Below are 20,366 nucleotides of genomic sequence, written 5' to 3' on the forward strand. Positions count from 1 at the left end.
GCTGGAAATCTGAAATAAAAACAGAGAAAAAAAAGAAACTCAGCGGGTTAGGCAGGGTCTGTGGAGAGAGAAAAACAGAGTCAACATTTCTGACAAAGAGTCATACGGACTCGAAACGTTAACTCTGTTTCACTCTCCACAGATGCTGCCAGACCTGCTGAGTTTTTTCCAGCATTTTCTGCTCTTGTTTAACATTTCAGGTCTGTCAGAAGTTCTGATGAGAGGTCACAGTCCTGAAACGTTAACTTCAGATGGTTACACAGAAGTGGTCTAACCTGGTGAGCCCTTTTTCCAGCCTTTTCTGTTATAATTTCACTTCCCCGCCTATCTTTGTATCACCAGCAAATTTGGCTACAATACAATTGGTCCCTTCATTCGAGTCATTAATATAGATCATAAATAGTTGAGGCCCCAGCCCTGATTCCTGCAGCACTCCACTAGCTACAGTTTACCAAGCTGAAAATGACCCATTTATCCCAGCTCACTGTTTCCTGTTTGTTACGTCCATGCTAATATATCACCCCACCCCCACCCCGGCACTGGATGCTCCATTAAATCCCGAATCAGCTCTGGAGATTCCAGATGTAATGTCATGTCCATATCTCAACTGCGGGGAATCTGGGCCACTTTATTTTGAGACCTTTGCCCACCATTCCAAGGCAGCCTCTCCAGGATCCGCACCTTTACTGTCATCGGGATGAACCAACACTCATTTTCAAAGTTGTCGTCCTAAACTCGCAACCAGAGGGGAAAAAAGCAGGGTTCATGATTGACGCACATCAAGGTCTGTCAGTTTGGCTCAATGGGTAGCACTCATGCGTCTGGATTAGAAACAACAACAGAAAATGCTGGAAAAACTCAGCAGGTCTGACAGCATCTGTGGAGAGAAAGACAGGGTTAATGTTTCGAGTCCGTATGACTCTTCTTCAGAGCATTGATCAGAACGTTGACTCATTCTTCAAAGCAGAGCCGTATGGACTCAAAACATTAACTCTGTCTTCCTCTCCGCAGATGTTGTCAGACCTGCTGAGTTTTTCCAGCATGTTCTGTTTTCGTTTCAGATTTCCAGCATCCGCGGTATTTTGCTTTTACCTCTGGATTAGAAGCCTGGCAGCCCAGTGTGGTACTGGGGGAATGCTGCATTGTCAGAGGTGCCCATCGATGACGAGATGTTAAAGCAAAGCCCTATCTCCCTGCTCTGAAGGATGTTAAAGATCCCACAGTACTATTCAAAGAAGAGGAGGAAGTTCCCCTGGTGCCCCTTGTCAAAATTCTTCTCAACCAACATCAGCAATATGATAAAATAGTAATTATAGCTGTTTGTGAAACCTCCCTGGTGCAAAATGGCTGCCTGGCTTGCAACAATCACTGCATTCCCAAGGAAATTGATTGGGTTTTTAGACATTCCAATATGGCAAGGGCCTATAAAATACAAGTACCTTGACTCATCCATTTCTCACACCTCCCAATTGAGATGCATTAAAGTCACCAACCAGTTCCCACCCTGACTGACATAGTTCAGACAAACAACCAAGAGGATTAGATTATTGGGTTGTGGCCTATAAGTTCCTGGCAAAGTGACTCACCACCCCGAGCCGGGGCCCCCTTAGCACAACGCAGGTCAACTGATGTCAACAGTGCATCTTTCAATTTATTCAGCAGGACCTCAGCAGACATTGCCAATTGCTTTGAGAGGTACACTCTCCAATATTTTTCTAAACGCGCAGAATTTAGGATGTCACTCCTCTCCCCTTTGAACTTGTGCGATTCTCGGTTTCATGTGTTCAGGTGGCACGATAACGCCAAATGGTGAGAAGTGCCCACTGGGCTTGTTTGGGTTTCCAAACTTGCTCCAATCTCATTCTCACTAAGATTCATCATCTCGAAAGGCGACGGTTTTTGGTTCAAGTTTGCCAGGGCCTCGCTCAAGTTCACGGCCTTTGTCTTTCTACTTTAGCAGATAATCAGCACTATGGAAACTCAGGTGGCAAATGGTCCTACAAGCAACAACACATCCAATGGCCCATCCCTCAACAGCACAAACTGCTCCATACCAATGATGGCTGGGCCTTCTGACGACAGCAAGACTAATCTCATCGTCAACTACCTACCACAGAACATGACACAGGAGGAGTTCAAGAGCCTCTTCGGCAGCATCGGGGAAATTGAATCTTGCAAGCTCGTCCGTGATAAGATCACAGGTAAAACAAACAGCGGCGTTGCATGATGTTCCTATGTAGAACTTGGTTTTCTCATTTAAGTCTCTCATGGTTACTTTGTCTGAGGGCAGGCATCGATCTTGTTCTTTGTCTCTACCTGAGCTTCAGTGCTCATTGAGATGTGGCCTTGTGATATGAAGAGAAACCGCCCATCCCAACGAGTCACAGACTTCACATCGCAGCTATCGTTTAAAGTCACCTCCTCACAGCATTTATTGCCCATCCCTAATTGGCCCTGAGGGCATTTAAGAGTCAACCACATTGCTGTGGGTCTGGAGTCACATGTAGGGCCAGACCAGGTAAGGACGGCAGATTTCCTTCCCTAAAGGATATTAGTGAACCAGATGGCGTTTTTTTTTAACAAATATCAACATCAGGCTTTTAATTCCAGATTTTTTTTAATTGATTTTAAACTTCACCATCTGCCATGGTGAGATTCGAAGCCGGGTCCCCAGAGGATTACCCTGGGTCTCTGGAATACCAGTCCAGTGACAATACCACTGTGCCACTGCCTTCCTGCCTTCCCATATGTGGCATTGGAACACGCCAATGGGGAGAGTTGGCAATGGACAGTAGTGTTACTGGGGCTGCAGAAGCTCCTTCCGCTCTACTGAATAGGAAAAGGGGAACCAACGGTAGTTGTGGGGCAGACGATGGTCCCACAGCCCCACCCCCCCACCAGCTGAAGCAAGCACAATATCACGGGCCAGCAACATTTGCCATCTGAAACCACTGCCTTATTTCTAAGTTGCCTATTGGGTCCAGTTAGGGCCTCTACATTGCAGGAAGGATATCAGGGCTCAGAGGGGTTGAGGTTGCAGGGGGAGACTGTGGCGTTGGTAACATCACCTGGGGGAGTAATCCAGCGGTAGGCTAATGCTCTGGGGACATGGGTTCAAATCCCACCACAGCAGCTGGTGGAATTTAAATACAATTAATTAATCTGGAACATAAAGCAAATTATAGTTATAGTGGCCATGAAACCACCATCGACGGACATAAAGACCCATCTGGTTCACCAATGACAATCTGCCACCCTTACCTGGTCTGGCCTACATGTGACTCCAGACCCACAGCAATGTGGTTGACTCTTAACTGCCCCTCTGAAATGGCCCAGCAAGCCACTCAGTTCAAGGGCAATTAGGGACAGGCAATGAGTGTTGGCCTTGCCAGTGACGCTCACATCCCACGAAAGGATAATAAATAGTAGATTTACTAGGCACAAGGAACTTCGGTCACAGAGAGGAGCTTGCAGTGCTCCCAGAGAAGTTTAGGGAAGACTTGATTGAGGTGCACAAAACCATGACGGGTAAGAGTAAAGGAGGAGATAGGGGCAGAAGGGTCAGTAACCAGAGGACACAGGTTAAAGGCAATTGGCAAAAAAAGAGTGGAAACAAGGAGTTTTTATTTAAACACATTGGGTGTTATGATCTGGAATGGGCTGCCTGAAAGGGTGGCGGAAGCAGGTTCAGTCGTAACTTTCAACAGGCAATTGCATAAAATACTTGGAATTAAAGGAGCTGCAGCGGGGAAGGGGGGGAATAAACAGGGGGAGTGGGGCTAATTAGATTGTTTTTTTCAAAGCTTTAGCACCAGCTTCAGTGAGGCGAAAGATACTAGGGATTAAAGAGTTAAATTGTGAGGTCAGTTTGCGTCGACTTGGTTTGTTTTCACTTGAGTTTAGATCACAGAATCTTTACAGTGCAGAAGGAGGCCATTCGGCCCACTGAGTCCACACTGGCTCTCTGAAAGAGCATTCTACCGAGCCCCATCCCCTACCTTACCCCCGCAACCTTGCACATTCTCTTTTCAGGTAGCAATCCAATTCCCTTTTGAATACCTCGATCGAACCTGCCTCCACCACCCTCTCACGAAGTTTGTTCCAGGCTCCAGCCGCCCTCTGGGGTGAAAAACATTTTTCCCCACATCACATTTACTCCTTATGCCCATTATTTTGAATCTGTGCCCTCTCGTTCTTGGTGATCTCTTGAGCAGGCGCTGTTTCTCACTATTTACCCTGCCCATACCCATCAGGATCTCGAATTATTCTATCAAGTCTCCTCTCAGCCTTCTTTTCTCCAAGGAAAAGTCCCGACCTCTCCAATCTATCCTCATAGCTACAGTTCTTCAACTCTGGGTGATTAAGCAGTAATTCTGGGATGCTTAAAAATGATAATTGGTTAAATACAGAGGAAACATTTCCTTTGGTGAGGGGATCCACAACACAGGGGCACAAACTTAAAATGCTGGACCTTTCGGGAGCAAAATCAGGAGGCGCTTTTCCACACCAAAGGAAATTTGGAACTCTCTCCCCAAAAGTGGCTGTGGATACTAGGCCAATTACTCTTTTCAAAGCTGAGACAAACAGATTAACATTAGTTAAGGGTATCAAGGGAGACGGTCCAATGGAGCTGAGGTACCGATCAGCCGTTATTTAACTGAATGGCAGAGAGGGCCCGAGGGGCTGAATAGCCTCTCCTGCTCCTGTGCTCCAGAATGGAAAAATGCCGCCAGATGTGGTACCGCTCGGATCATCGGTAAACAGCGTATCACCACGTGTCCAACTCCAACAATACTACCTGACCTAGGAGGGCCAGTTTCTGCATGACTCACTCCAGCTTTACCAAGTCAAATATAAAAATCTGTCAAAAGGGGGGGTTATCATCAGAAACAGGTTTAGCGAACTAGATTATTGAACAAAATTGAGCTCAAGAGGATATTACTAGTGGGATGCTGAGACATAAGAAATAGGAGGAGAAGGCCATTCGGCTTTCCTGCCTGCCCCCCCTCCATTACCCTAGACTCCCATGTGAATTGAAAATCTGTCTAACTCAGCCTTGAATATATTCAATGGCCTAGCCCTCACTGCTCTCTGGGGTAGAGAATTCCAAAGATTAATGTCCCTCCCAGAGAAGAAATTCCTCTTCATCTCCATTTAAAATGGGAGACCTTTTATTTTTAAACTTTCCCCCCGCACCCCGCCCCCCGAGTTCTAGATTCTCCCATGAGGGGAAACAGCCTCTCAGCATTAACCCTGTCAAGCCCCCTCAGAATCTGGTACGTTTCAATAAGGTCACCTCTTATTCTTCTAAACTCCAGTGCGTATAGGCCCAAACTGCTCAACCTTTCCTCATAAGACCCTTAAAACTTGTAAACGTGACACATTCTTTCTTAAAATTACGGAAATTCACGTATCTCTGATATTGAAAGGTAAATAATATAAACGATCTAAATTTTGAAATTATACACAAAAAGATTTGCTGAGTTTCACTATCAGTGGAATGGGAAACTGAGACTAAAGTGGAATTCAGGAAGCTACTTAAATTCAGGACCCCCAAAACACCCAGATTTTACTAAACTCCTCAAAATTTTAAAAGTCTCTCACAACAACTTCCTTTATTTCACTTGGAGATATACAGCAGTGCCAAACTGAACTGCAAAGCAGTATTCCTGCTGTTGTCCATCCCAAATTAACTTATTTGTAAAATAAATTACTTAAAAGGAGCTCTAGCCCTGTTTGCATTCCAAATGCAAACAAAATAACTATTAACTCTACAAAACCAAATAGCTTAACTACATTATGGCAAAGGAGGGTGCCATTTTCCTTTCAGAAGTTTCATGTCACTTCCTGTTGTAGGCAGGAATTTCTGATCCATCACTTCCCATGGCAAACAGGGGATTCTGCTGCATTATTTTTAAAAATTGCTTACGAAACTTTATTCAGTCAATTATAAATAAAGACAATTCAAAAAGAGGACAGTTTGAGGCCAGCGGTGAAAGAAGCATTGCAATTAACTTAATAGAGGTGAAGAAGGGAGAATATCCTGAATTCTTTTACATTTCTGATGACATATATAAGTCCCCTGGTCAAAGGTGCAGCCGATAGTTTGAAACTGTATATTACTACATCTGGGTATGGTAGAGGATGCTCAGAATCGGCTAGATGGACAGAAAGGCAAATGAGCGAGTTAGGTCAGGAGTAGAAGTTCAGGAATTGAAAGGGTTGCTAAGTACAGAGAGAGAGAGAGCCCCCAAGTACGGGCATTGGAAACGAAAACCTGGCAGCCTCGTCCTGGAAACAATTGAAGGAGAAATTGGGGGTTAAAACAGAAGAGGAAGAAGAAAAATGGGATGGGTGAATAACATTGAGACGTGGGCCGAATGAAGAAGCAAGACAATGCCAACAGCCCCCACTAAGACTAAGGAAACAATGAATGAATGAATACTACAAGCCTATGTAAGATAAGTGCCAAAGAATGGGCAGCTTCTCACCATGAAGCAGAGGTTTAATCCTACACAGGGTCATGTTTCATTACTCACACTGTTTGGGCGTTTTATCTGATCATTGCCTGGTTGTGTTATCACTGTCAGTACCTGGATGTATCCTACAGCCATTGTTTCATTCACTATAGATTAGGGATGGAACAAACTGGTGGTTTGACAGATGCAGTGCTCTGCTCTCCTCTCTACCATTCAATCTTTAATACCTGAGAGTCCAGTAGGTTTTATTTTTCTGGGATGTGGGGCATCGCTGGCAAGGCCAGCATTTGTTACCCATCCCTAATTGCCCTTGAACTGCTAGGCCATTCCAGAAGGCAAGCTAAGAGTCAGCCACATTGCTGTGGGCCTGGAGTCACATGTAGGCCAGACCAGGTAAGGATGGCTGATTTCCATCCCTAAAGGGCATTAGTGATCCAGATGGGTTTTTACCACCATGGGTTTCATAGTCACCATTACTGATTCCTGACAAACAATTCCAGATTTTATTAACTGAATTTAAATTCCTCCAGTTGCCAAGGTGGGATTTGAGCCTGAGGTCCTGGAGCATTAGGCATGGGCCTCTAAATTACAAATCTAGTGACAGTACCACTACGGCCAATAACTACCCATGATGATTACTGTTAAATAAGGTTATTGTCATTCGTCAGGTCCAAAACTGGACAGAGGAGTTGAATCATGGCTTGGGTTTTGCGATATGTTTCACAGAAGATGACAATTCATTGCAAAACAGTTTGGAAAATTCACAGCTTTGTATCGTGAAGCCACTGGAGCAAAGTGGGACCAAATTAAAAACTAGACGTTTGGTCTCCTGTTTACCTCTTAGAAATTTCCACTCAGAAGCTGGACATGATCTTATTGACTGGCATAGCAGGCTCAAAGGGCTGAATGGCCTGCTCCTGTTCCTAAATGCTACGTCCCCGTGGACTGTCTTTGGCAAAAACTAGTGACTGGTAGTAAATAAAAATGTCCATTCACGTGGATGATTTGTTGACACAGCGGTCTGGCACGTCGCTACATGTGGAGTGGCAGATCGAGTCAGCGCATATTCATCCTGAAGAATGCCAGGCTACAGGACAGAGGGTTCAGTTAGAAGGGATAGTTAAACCAGTACTCCACCCACTGCTCTTTCAGTGTCCATTTACAGAGCAGCGCTGGAAAACCCTGCTTTGCTGCAGTGCAGAGATTTGCAATTACTTCCCTGTCATGGAATCATCCAGACATAAAGTCGCTCGGCCCATCGTGCCAGTGCTGACTCTTTGAAGGAGCTATCTGATTAGTCCCGCTTCCTCCTGCTCTTTCCCCATTGCCCTGCTGCATTTTTTTCTTTCTACTGTTTATCCAACCCCCTTTCGAAAGTTACTGTTGAATCCGCTTCCATCTTCCTTTCAGGAAATGCATTCTAGACCGTAAACCGTGTGCTTAAAAAATAAGCCTCATCTCCCTTCTGGAATCCTTTGTCAATTACCTCAAATCTCTGGTTACTGACCCTCCTGCCAGTTTTTTTTTTCCCTTATTAACTATGCCCGGACCCTGAATAGTTTTCGAATTTAATGACGTTGTCAGGGATATGATTCAGCAGCATTGCCGCTTTCATGAATCATGGTGAAGTTCACTGATCACCATTTCCTTCATTCCATCTCCTGCTGGCCCTTATTTGACGTAGAATTCTGAATGAGCCAGTGAATCTTTCAGACTGGATCAGCAGTGATTCGGAGGTTGGTTGGGTTTTGGCTGGTACTGGTATTGGGGTTACGTCACCCATGAACCTCAAGCCCTCCCACTCCATTTTGTTAGAAACATATTCGAGGAGTCACAACAGTGCAAACAGAGGCAACACGATGCTAAGCCAAGCAAGCCAAAAAGGTCAATATGTCTAATCATAGAATCATACAGCACAGATGCAGGCCATTCAGCCCATCTTACCCGTGCCGACTCTCTGAAATCCCTAAACTGTAGAATTCCCTCACCTCTTTGTCTCTCTACATTTGTCTCCTCCTTTAAGCCAGTCCTTAAAACTGACCTCTCGCGTGTCCTAATATCTCCCGATATGGCTCGACATCCAATTTTGTTTGATAACCGCTTCTGTGAAGCACCTTAATATGTTAAAGGTGCCAAATCAGGGAAAGTAGTTGTTTGTATTGCAAGGACCACCACAGCCCTGCCCTTTCCCCATTGCCTTGCAATTTTATTTTTTTGTTTCAAGTATCTATCCCATTCCCTTTTAAAAATTCTTATCAAATCTGCTTCCACCACCCTTTCAGGCAGTGCATTCCATATCATAACGCCCTGAATTAGAAAGACAATCTCCTGGACTTTTTTCTGCCAATTATCTTAAGCCTCGGTCCTCAGGTCAATGATCTTCCGGCCAGTGGACACAATTTCTCCTTATTTACTCCGTCAAATCCCCTGAATACCTTTATTAAAATCTTAACCTTCTCTGCGCTATTATAATGTGATCCTTAAAAAATGGCCAACAGCCTTAATCTGGGATTATAAACAGGCCTTAAGGACTTAGACCACACAGTGTGCAATTCTGGGCACTTCATTGTGGAGAAGCCAGAGAATGATGTCAGAAGTGGGATGCTATCAATGGGAAAAGGTGTTTGAAAATTTGGACCTGTTTGTACCAGAGAGGATTTAGTAGAGGTTTTAAGAATGATGAAGGCTTTTGAGAGAGTGACGAGGGAAAGATTATTTCCTTCTGGTTGCGAATGAAGGAACAGCCATGGTTTCCAAATCAAGATAGCATGTGACGTGGAGAGGAACTTTCAGGTTGCGGTGTTCCCATACACCTGCTGCTTTGTCCTTCTGGGTGGTAGAGACTTCAGTTTTTGGAGGTGCTGCGAAAGGAGCCTTGTGAGCTGATGATAAATAAAAACTGAATCAGTTGCCTGTACTACACTCAATCAAGAGTCAGCTGTATTGTAGTCAATGGAATTGAATAGGGAGAGAATGGTTGGCCAATTTGATACTGTCCACTCTGCCCCAATGTCATAGTTGAGATTCTATCCCAAAATCTGAGGGTGGAGAGAAGTGCTAAGGCGAATATTGGGCTGAACAAAGTTGATCTTCAATTCTGGCCTCTTGTGCATCCCATAATTTCTTCACTGTCTTCAGCTTCTTTGATGCTCCCTCTTTCAACCTCTCTCTCTCTCTCTCTCTCTCCTCCTGCAGTGGGTCTTACAGGGAGTCAGTCATAAGATGCTATCAATTTAAGGAGGAGGTCAGGCGATATGCCTTTAGACAGAAGGCTAGGTTGCTTTAATTACCATAGGGAATATTTGAGGCAGAAAGCATTGCATATTTTAAGGGAAAAGTGGATAAACACTTGAGGAAGACACAGAGAGCAGGGCACTGGTTTGGGTAACTCTAACAAAAAGCTAGCACGAACTTTAACTGCAAACGTCTTTGGTCCAAGTAGCTACATAATCATAAGTACAGAACATACCTGAGACCTCAAATCTGATAGACACACAATTAGTCCAAATCAGACATGATTCCACACCAGTATATGAGGTCCACACCAGTATATGAGGTCCACACCAGTATATGAGGAGAGAAGGACCCAAGTATGCTACGTTGAATCAAAACATAGCTGGATGCCTTTGGGACCAGACGACAAAGTCTAACAATTGAGGTCAGAACCACCTGTCAAGCATCTTTGCCAAGTCACGAATAATGGGCCATATTTCAGTGCAGGCTCCAGGGAAAGATGCTTGACATAATGTTGATATCACGGAATTCTGTACCCACATAGATGAACTGAAGGTTTACTGTTCACCACAACTCAGCATGTACATAGCCTATAGCCTAAAGCCATATTCTTCCTTGGCATTTTGTAGTTCTACAACCATTAAGGTAAAGATCTTGCATCTGGCTTCAGAATCCGCAAGTATACAAAGAAATGGAAAGAGAACAGTAATTTCTTGCTGGTTGCTTCCAAACTGGAGTTGAAAACTTACACATAATTGCCTATCAACAAACTTCCATCCCGGATGACAATTAACCTCTAAATGACCTTGGGACATGCTTATCTACAGGAATAATATGTGGCTTTAAAGGAACAGCACACATCCGGTGTAGCGCTGCCTGAGCAGCAGGGTAATAGATGGTGCATTACAGAGTCATCCTGTCATCATAAAGCACTAGATCTACCAACGGATTGTGAGAATTGTGCCATGGGAGAGCTGCTGGAACTGTAGCTGCACTGCTGTGGTGAACCTGTGGAATTCTCTACTACAGGAGGCTGTGGAGGCCAAGTCACTGAATTCTCTCCACTTGCCTGGATGAGTATAGTTCCCACAACACTCAAGAAGCTTCACAGAGCAGAACAAAGCAGCCCACTTGATTGGTACCACAGCCACAAACATTCACTCCTTCCACCACCGACGCACAGTGTGTACCATCTACAAGATGCACTGCAGCAACTCACCAAGGCTCCTTAGACAGCACCTTCCAAACCCACGACCACTACCATTTAGAAGGACAAGAGCAGCAGATAGATGGGAACAACACCACCTGGAAGTTCCTATATATATATATATTTAAGAAGGAAATAGATAGATTTCTAGACTCTAAAGGTGTCAAGAGGTATAGGGAGAGAGTGGGAGTATGGCATTGAGATAGAGGATCAGCCATGATCCTATTGAATGGTGGAACAGGCTCGAAGGGCCGAATGTCCTACTCCTGCTCCTAGTTTCTATGTTTCTATAAAAACACAGAAGGGGTTGAATTTTGCAGTGATGATAAATGGGCAAAACTGAATCAGACGCCCGTTATACATTCACTCAACAGTCAGTCGTATGGTAGCCAATGGAACTGAACTGGGAGGGGAACAGATGGCCAATTCGATACCGTCCACTCTGCCCTAATGCTGAAGATGAGTTTCTATCCCAAATTCTGTGAGGTTGGAGAGAAAACCTAAGGTGAATATTAGGCTGAGCGAACCTGATCTTCAATCCTGGCATCTTGCGCGTCTCATAATTGCTTCACTGTCTTCAGCTTCCTTGGTGTTCTCCCTCTCACCCTCTGTCTCTCTCTCTCTCTCTCCTCCCTGAAGTTGATCCTTAAAACCTACCTCTATGGTCAAGCCTTTGAACTCATATCTCCCTACGCGGCTTGAATTTTGTTTAAGGAAGCTCCCGTGAAGCGCCTGGGTGACTTCTGGCTTCGGTTAGAGGCGATATATAAATGCAAGTTGTTGCTGTCATTCAGTTACCTGAAGACAGCAAGGTTTTGCTTTCAGTTCCAAGTAAACTTCACCCTGTAGTCAGTTCTCCAGGTTGATTGAGCCTTGTTCACCAGTTGAATCTCTAGCTCAGACTGCCTGCCTGCCTCAAAGAACAGGATGATTCAACAACTGATCAATGGGAACTATCAATCAGCATTCCTGCTCCCGTTAATCCTCGACCATCTTTCGCATGACAAGTTTTGACAATCATTCACAATCACGGCTTCCCTCCTTGTAACGTCAACTCCCTGCCTTTTGTTAGTTTGCCGCCCAGACATCTTTAAGTGTACCTTTCTGTCATGTTTCTGCCGCGTCAGGTACACAAATGTTTACAGCAACCCCCCCCCAACCCCTCAATCACTTTGCCCTGTCACAGTAACAGTGGCTGCAGCTCAAAAGGCGGCTTTGTGTCGAGGAAATGTTTCTTTGAAGCGCTGTCGTTTATCATCCCCTTGTTTGGGGGAAAGAGGCTGACAAGTTAAAGACGCAGTTTAGCTACTTGCGTTTGTGGAACACTCGATCAAGTCTCAGAGTTATGTCTCGGAGCATTTCACACACACGCTTACTTTGATACACAGCATCGTTCTGTTAGACACAAGATTGTCCTAGATCTCTGTCATGCTCCCTCACTTTTTAACTTTTTGTACGGCTGGGACAACACTGTTCGCAAAACCAGTTGACACCTCGGTAGGGACTTGGTGCTCAATCATTAGAACAGGTTAAGAGCAGATTAATTTATGCATTAACTGCAAAGTCCCGCCTGTGAGCTATTTTACCAGCTGTGTGTTAGCAACGGAGCATCTCTGCCAGTAACATGGGATATGATGTCAAACACAACACAACACAAACACAACAGTTTAAACATTACACCAGTCTTGTAGCGATTTGCTTAGAAAATAGTGGTGATCAAGGTACAACATAAGGAAAAGCTTTCTTTTATTAACCCAATGAGTAGTTGGGGTCTGGAACGTCCTGCCCGATGGAGGCAGATTGAGTTGTGGCTTTCAAAAGAGAATTGGATAAGCACCTGGAGAGAAATGATTATTTTTATTATTCAGCGAATGCAAATTCCCGACGCCTCCTCATTGGCTGAGTTTAGGTGATTAGTCCGCCACTTAGTCTGTGGAGGGAACACTCCTCAGTAATGTGGAGCATTGTTTGTGTCTTTCCATTAGTACATAAGGGGTTTGGTCTGAGGCCCCAGTGGTGTAGGTTGGCTGTACAGGGGCGTTGGTCTGTCCTGAACCTATTTAGCAAGGACCACCCTCGCTGTGGTGGTTCAAATCCTGCCATTCGACAGATAGGGTTTGTCACGAGGAACTTGCTAGTGGCTTTCCCAGTCTCCCCGTCCCTCACCCAGACGATGTCAGCTGGTAGATCTTGCTCAGGAAGGGTGCTTCGGATGGGGCGCCAAGATGGGAGGCAGCCAGTAGGCGGGTTGAACAGGCCATCATGGAGTGGGAAGCACAGAGCAGCACGAATGGTCTCAACCAGCTTGTGTGGGTTTTGGTCAGTCAGTGACAGATGTGTGGCAGAGTGATGTTCGCGAGGACAGGAAGCCGGGGAGGGGTGTTGAGCGGAGACTTTCCAGTTATGATGCAAAGAAAAATCATTTGCAGGATTACAGGAAAGGGGTGGGGACACGTGGGACTAGCTGAGTTGCTCTCGCAGAGAGTTGCCATGGACACGACAGGCTAAATGGCCTCCTACTGTGCTGTAACCATTCTATGATTCTGTAACAGAATAATAGATATCTAGGTGTGACTATAAGAGAATAAGTGAGTATTGGAGAATTATCAAGAATTAACAACTGGAAGTGATTACACGCAGATATGCAGATCTTGGTGTGCAGGGGACAACTTTAAACTTTGCGGATGACTTGGAATCATTGTAAACCGTGAGGAGGACAGTGTAGAACTTCCAAAGGACATAGACAGGTTGGTGGAGTGGGCAGATAGGTGGCAGATGAAGTTCAATGTGGAGAAGTGTCAGATGATGCATTTTGGTAGGAAGAACATGCAGAGATAATATAAAATAAAGGGTACAATTCTTAAGGGGGTGCAGGAGCAGAAGGACCTGGGTGTATATGCGCATAGATCATTGAAGGTGGCAGGACAGGTGGAGAGAGCAGTTAATAAAGCATATAGTATCCTGGGCTTTATTAATAGGGGCATAGAGTACAAGAGAAAGGAGGTGATGCTGAATTTATATAAGACACCAGTTAGACCTCAGCTGCAGTATTGTGTACAGTTCTGGGCGCCACACTATAGGAAGGATGTGAACACATTGGAGAGAGTGCAGAAGAGGTTTACACGAATGGTCCCAGGGATGAGAAACTTCAGTTATGAAGATAAATTGGAGAGGTTGGGACTGTTCTCCTAGGAGAGGAGAAGGCTAAGAGGAGATTTGATAGAGGTGTTCAAAATCATGAAGGGGCTGGATAGAATAGATAGGGAGAAACTGTTCCCGCTCGTAAAAGGATTGAGAACGAGATGGCACAGATTTGAAGTGCTTTGCAAAATGTGATGTGAGAAAAAGCATTTCACACAGCGAGTGGTTCAAGTCTGGAATGCACTGCCTGGAAGTGTGGTGGGGGCAGGTTCAATCGAGGCATTCAAGCGGGCATTAAATGATTATTTAAATAGAAACAATGTGTAGGGTTATGGGGAAAAGGCAAGAGAATGGCACTAAGTCATAGTGCTCATTTGGTGAGTCAGTGCAGACACAATGGGCCGAATGGCCTCTTCCTGCACTGTAACAATTCTGCAATTCTATTACCAATCTTGATGCCACAATCATCACCAGTTATCTATGATTCCATGTATAAATACACAGCTGTATAAATACCTCAACCAGAACACAGCAAACAATATATTTTCTGAACATTGTGTGGTTTAAAATCCACGAGAACGCAATTGTATTTGCTCTCCATACAATGAGGTGTTAAACGATGTGGTCCCAATTTTGACTCTGTGTGGCTGAATGGGATGCGAGTGAGTTAAAATCTGGCCCATTAATATTTCAGATGTTTACTTCTGCCGCGTACAAATGAGCAGATTATTTGCATAATTCCCTCTCCTTTAAGAAGTAGCTGAAATGATGTTTCTTTGGCCTGAATTTTAAAGCTTGAGAATAGTGTAGGGTAGAAATCATGGCAAGACTATTAAAGGGATATTCTCGCTGTATGAGTAGGGTTGCCAACCCTCCAGGATTGGCCTGGAAGTCTCCAGGATTGGAAAATCAACCTCCAGGGCACTGCCGTGTGCAACCCTGGAGAAAAATCATCAGGGCATTAAAAAAGACTTTTATTTTTATCATTTTCTTTGAACACTTCTCTTTACCGGATATAAAAATATTGAAAACGGTGGAGGGAAATAAAGGTTGTTTGGCTGACAGTCAAGCATCATCCGGTTGGGTAATGAGTCTTTTTGTTTCCCAATTGGCGTAGGAGGGCAGTGCGTCACAAGGATGGATGTGTTGGCCGACTAATGGCTGGAGCGTGGGGGCAAATCATGTGATGAAACCTCCAGGAATCCATTTAATCACAGTTGGCAACCCTATGTATAAGGGGGTCTGAGGGGGTGGGTGGTGGGCCAGGAACACTTGGGCAGGTGGAGTTCCTGCAAACTCTAGGAATTTGCTGAACCACATGGGGAATATCTTGGTTTAATTGGTAGCCTCAGAAGGTCATAGGTTCAAGCCACACTCCGGTGCCTGACCGTTATAACCCAAGCTTACACTGCAGTGCTAGTGGGAGTGCTGCATTGATTGAAACATCAGGGATGGGCCACAAATGCTCACATACCATGAAGGGATTAAAATAAAAATTCTTTAGATGGTACATGAAACTGGGCCTCGCCGCCTGGTCCACTTCCACCGATGGGCATTGGAGGCCCCTGTAACGGTGAGTTTACCCCATGTCTGAGCCAACATTCCTCCCTCAACAGCACCTCCCAAACCCATGCTCTCCACCACCTAGGAGGACAAGGGCATGAGATGCATGGGAACACCACCACCTCCAACATTCCTTCTAATTTTTTTCCGGAGGTTGTGGATGATTTAAGTGCACGGCTGTTACTCACCGTAAGTGCTTGTAATGGAAGACTGAGTCCAAGCTGATCTTTTGCTTCAAGCTGGTTTATTCTCAAGACAACTCTGCAATGCAGCAGATTCTCCCAGTCCATTGCACACTGGGGTGTTACAGCTGTACTCATTTATGGGTGAGCCAATGCCCATCACCTGTTTTACCAATGCAGTTGCCTCAACAGTGTCATTGCGATACAACATCATTGCCAGTCAACAAGAAGATTGTCAGGGTCCAATAACAATGTAATTACTGATAGATTGGCATGGCTTCTTAATTTTTTTGTTGCCGACTGTGCACGTGTGGTCATTTAAAAGGGCCAAATGGTTCGCGGCCTGCACGGGGGCTTTCAGGAAGCAACACTGGTCATCTGCATAGTCCCCTCCAAGTCGCACACCATCCTGACTTGGATCGAACACTGATCCCTCCAGGTCAAAATCCTGGAGCTCCCAATACCCAACAGCACTATGGGTGTACCTACACCTCACACATTGCAGCAGTTCAAGAAGGCAAATAAGGATGGGCAACAAATGTTGCCCCTGCTAACAACACTTAAAATCCAAGGACAGGCTTAAAAAAAAAACAAAAGTACCTAAAACAGTGTAGCTAATTATTCAGCCTGTTGCTATTTATAGTGAGTTGCTGCGCCAAAATGCCTGTTTCTGAGACATGATAAGGAATTCATCATCGACAATTTTGAGTTAGTACCTTTGAGTAAAGAAATAATTGTACTTCCAATTCGCTGAAAAGAGAGACATGTTGCCGAAGCAGTTCATCTTGCTCTCATCAGGACAAATGCAAGAATGCTAAATTTCAAACGACCACAACAACTTATACTAAAAGAGAAAAGGGTGTTGATTGGCTGGCAAGTCAAAACTGATTGGCCGAGGCTTTGTCATGGTGAAAGCAATGGGAAACTATAGGCTCCCCAAGCTCCCCGATAATTCAAAAAAGGTGCAAGGTTTGAACATATTCCTTTTGTTTGCAGAGAACGGGTCCTTGCGTATGAATGTATGTTGCTTCTAGCAAGTATAAATTAGCCACTTTACGAGCTCGTCTGATTAGCTTAAATTGGTTGCTAGTGTAAGCTATTAGCGCACTCAGGATTGTTCAGCAAGTGCCGTCCAATCACAGAATCCCGTCAAACAGTAGACGTTTAGTTTGGGGTTTTACTTGTACTTCCATTATACCTTCACTCTAGTGACACGCTGCATGGAGGAAGATTGGGTGATGTGGAGAAGCAGAAGGATTCAAGGATTCAGGCTCACACAATATTAGGAGCGGTGACTTAAATAGAAAAGGCCTAGCTCAACTAAAGTAAAATATATCTCATCTGATATTGGGTTTTATAGCAAGAGGTACAGAATATAAAAATTGAGATGCAACGATGAACCTCTTTGTAACCTGAATAAGACCACAGTTGGAGAACTGTAATTTGGGGTTCCAAAGTCTAGGAAGAATGTTGAGCCAATGGAGAGGGCACAGCACAGATTCACTAAGCTGCATGCAACCTAGCTTAAGGGAATTCAAGCACAAAGAAAGGCTTGATAAAGTTTTTATTAGGCCAGAGGACATTAAGTGGGGATTTAATAGGAGTGCTTCAAACCATGAAGGGATTTGACAGGGTAGATTGAAACATTAGAACGTAACATAAGAAATAGGAGCAGGAGTAGACCATATGGCCCCTCAAGCCTGCTCTGCCACTCATTACAATTATGGCTGATGTTTGGCTCCAACTCCACTTTCCTGCCTGCTCCCCATATCCCTCAATACCCAAGGAGACCAGAAATCTGTCTATCCCAGCCTTAAATGTATTCAATGATGGCACTTCCATGACCCTCTGGAATAGAGAATTCCAAAGATTCACAACCAAAAAAAGTTCTCCTCATCTCAGTCCTAAATGATAGGCCTCTGATCCTGAGACTGTGCCCCCGTGTTCTAGGTTCCCCATCCAGGGGAAACAACCTCTCAGTGTCCACCCTGTCAAGCCCCTTCAGAATCTTGTATGATTCGATGAGATCGCCTCGCGTTCTTCTAAACTCCAGAGAATATAGATCCAAATTGCTCAGCCTCTCATCATAGGACAACCCTCTCATCCTAAGACCAATCTAGAGAACCTTCACTGTACCAACTCCAATGCAAGTATTTCTTTCCTTAAATATGAAGACCAAAGCTGGACACAGGTGTGGTCTCACTGAAGCCCTATACAATTGTAGCAAGGCTTCTTTATTCATGTACTCCAATCGCCTCCCTGTGAGTGAGGAGAATGAGAAAAACTTGAAAGACATGCATACATATAGCACCTTTCCCAACCACCAGGAATTCCAAACAGTTTACAGCCACTGAAATACTTTTAAAGTGTAGTCACTGTTGTAAATGTAAGTCAGCAGCCAATTTGCACACAGCAAGGTCTCCCAAACAGCAATGTGATAAAGACCAGATAATCTGCTTTTTTAAATTCATTTATAGGATGTGGGCTTCACTGGCTGGGCCAGCATTTATTGCCCATCTCTAGTTGCCCTTCAGAAGGCGGTGGTGAGCTGCCTTCTTGAACCGCTGCAGTCCATGTGGTGTAGGTATATCCACAGTGTTGTTAGGGAGGGAGTTCTAGGATTTTGACCCAGCGACAGTGAAGGTGCTGTGATGTTGACTGAGGGATAAATGGCAACGTTTTGATTGGAGATTAAATATATGAGATTTGGAACAGAGAACCAGAGAAGTTTTTTTTTAAATGTAGAGGATAAATGATTAAAGGAGAGATTATGTCCACAGTTAAGACAAGAGTGGACTGATGATTGAAGGAATAGGAATAAAGGAATTTGGAGACAGGGCAGGATTAAGTCTACTACACAGGTGGGAAATATGACCAAGGTGGTCTGGTTGGGCTAAATGGTCAATTCGCCTTGTCATTACCATGCATATAGGATATAAATGTATATCTTACTCTTAGTGGCTATTGACGAATGTACAAACTACAGCAGGTGCTGTATCAGCTTCAGGACATAACGCTACCCCACAGCGTTTGCACACGCTGGATCTTCTGTGGTGGTTTGCCCTCTCACCCCTGACTCAGGAAGTTGCAGGTTCAAGGCCCACTCCACAGGGTCAAGCGCTAAATCTCAGCTGATATTCCAGTGCAGTACAGAGAGAGTGCTACACTGTTGGAGGCGCCATTTTTTTTTTAATGCGATGAATGAGGTGTATATAAAAATGCCTTGTCACTTCTTTGAAGAAAAGGAGAAAATACCCATCTTATCCTGACCCAAAATGCACCAAAAAAAATCAGACTAATTGGTTATTGGTCCCATTCATTGTTTAAGGGACCTTGTCATGTGCCAATTGGCAGTTGCAATTTACCTGCAAAGCAATAGTGACTACCTCAAAATTAACTCATTGACCATGAGGCACTTTGGGATTTTCCTGAGGGCGTTACCTGGATGCAATTTCTTCCCTAGTTCTCATGTAACAAACCAAATACCAGGCGGCCCCCATTAGATATCCTCCTCCTGCCCAGTGCAAGGGAATATGATTCGAACCAGTGCGACACAATGGGTAGGGTTCTCGGACTCCGTGAGGTCGGGAAGGGAGGTGAGCTAGGCCTGAAAATTCCAGCACCAGCCACATTCACCGCAGTGCATACAGGGCCAGCAGAGCCACCCATCCCCACGTGGTGGACAGCCAATTAGGCTCATTGAGAGCGTTATGAAGGGCAGTTCAAGAAGGTTGACACAAGGGGAAGGGGTAGGTAGCTGTCTGGAGATGAGCATCAAGCGACAGGCATACCTTCCTGCCTGGGTGGGGTTGCAGCCAAAGGCTGCCCATTAGAGGGATTTCCCCACCCCCCCCAACCCTGCCACCCTCCTTTGCCACCAACCCCCTGTCCCACAAACCCCACACTGGCGGCCTGGCTGTTTTTTTCTGTTACTTAATTACATTTATCAAAAGGCTGGTAAGAGAGTACTTCCATGAAGCTCCCCCACAGCTACCTACCCTCCACTGCAGCCTGCTGCTCCTCCCAAGATGCAAGGCCCCTGATTGGCCCTCTGGTTTCGAGAGCCCGCCTACCGCCCTCAATTGAACAGGGAACCCGTTGCCATGCCAACTGAAGGGCACCGCTGTCAAAACCACAATGAGTGACTGTTTCCCCCCCCCACCCCCCACCCACCCCTCTCCCCCCTCTCTCAGACCCAGGAACAGTCCCAGTTCCTGTTTCCTGCCCCCAAATTCAATATTCAACCCAGCAAGTTAACCAAATGCTTAAATTTACAGTGTCTAAGCAGATCCTGAGTCTGAAACTTCACATATACATTCCCAGAGGCAGCCGAAACACTGCTTTACGGGAGGATTTGATAGGGCAGCAAATCATTGCTGCTGATTGTATCACAACTCTGTGCACTGCAATTTGTAGGATATCGCCATAGCAACACTGCCTCCTCCTGAGGTCCCCAGCATCACAGATGCCAGTCTTCAGCCAATTCGATTCACTCCACGTGATATCAAGAAACAGCTGAAGGCACTGGATACTGCAAAGGCTATGGGCCCTGACAATATT

The 20,366-nt window shown here is 45.0% G+C and overlaps 1 protein-coding gene across 6 annotated transcripts in view; it reads left to right on the forward strand.

Annotated features, from left to right (window-relative positions):
- LOC144668953 (ELAV-like protein 2) overlaps positions 1–20,366 on the forward strand; it is a 194,870-nt gene that overhangs the window by 131,085 nt on the left and 43,419 nt on the right. For all 6 annotated transcript variants that reach the window (XR_013573568.1, XM_078531453.1, XM_078531455.1 and 3 more), the window contains exon 2: positions 1,958–2,201. Coding sequence is in view for 5 of the 6 variants with exons in the window: in XM_078531453.1 (XP_078387579.1) it covers positions 1,958–2,201 (244 nt within the window). In the remaining variant the exon portion in view is untranslated. The remainder of the gene's footprint in view (positions 1–1,957; positions 2,202–20,366) is intronic.

The sequence above is a fragment of the Cetorhinus maximus genome, chromosome 28 (assembly GCF_964194155.1).
Source record: "Cetorhinus maximus chromosome 28, sCetMax3.hap1.1, whole genome shotgun sequence".
In the NCBI taxonomy this organism is placed as follows: domain Eukaryota; kingdom Metazoa; phylum Chordata; class Chondrichthyes; order Lamniformes; family Cetorhinidae; genus Cetorhinus; species Cetorhinus maximus.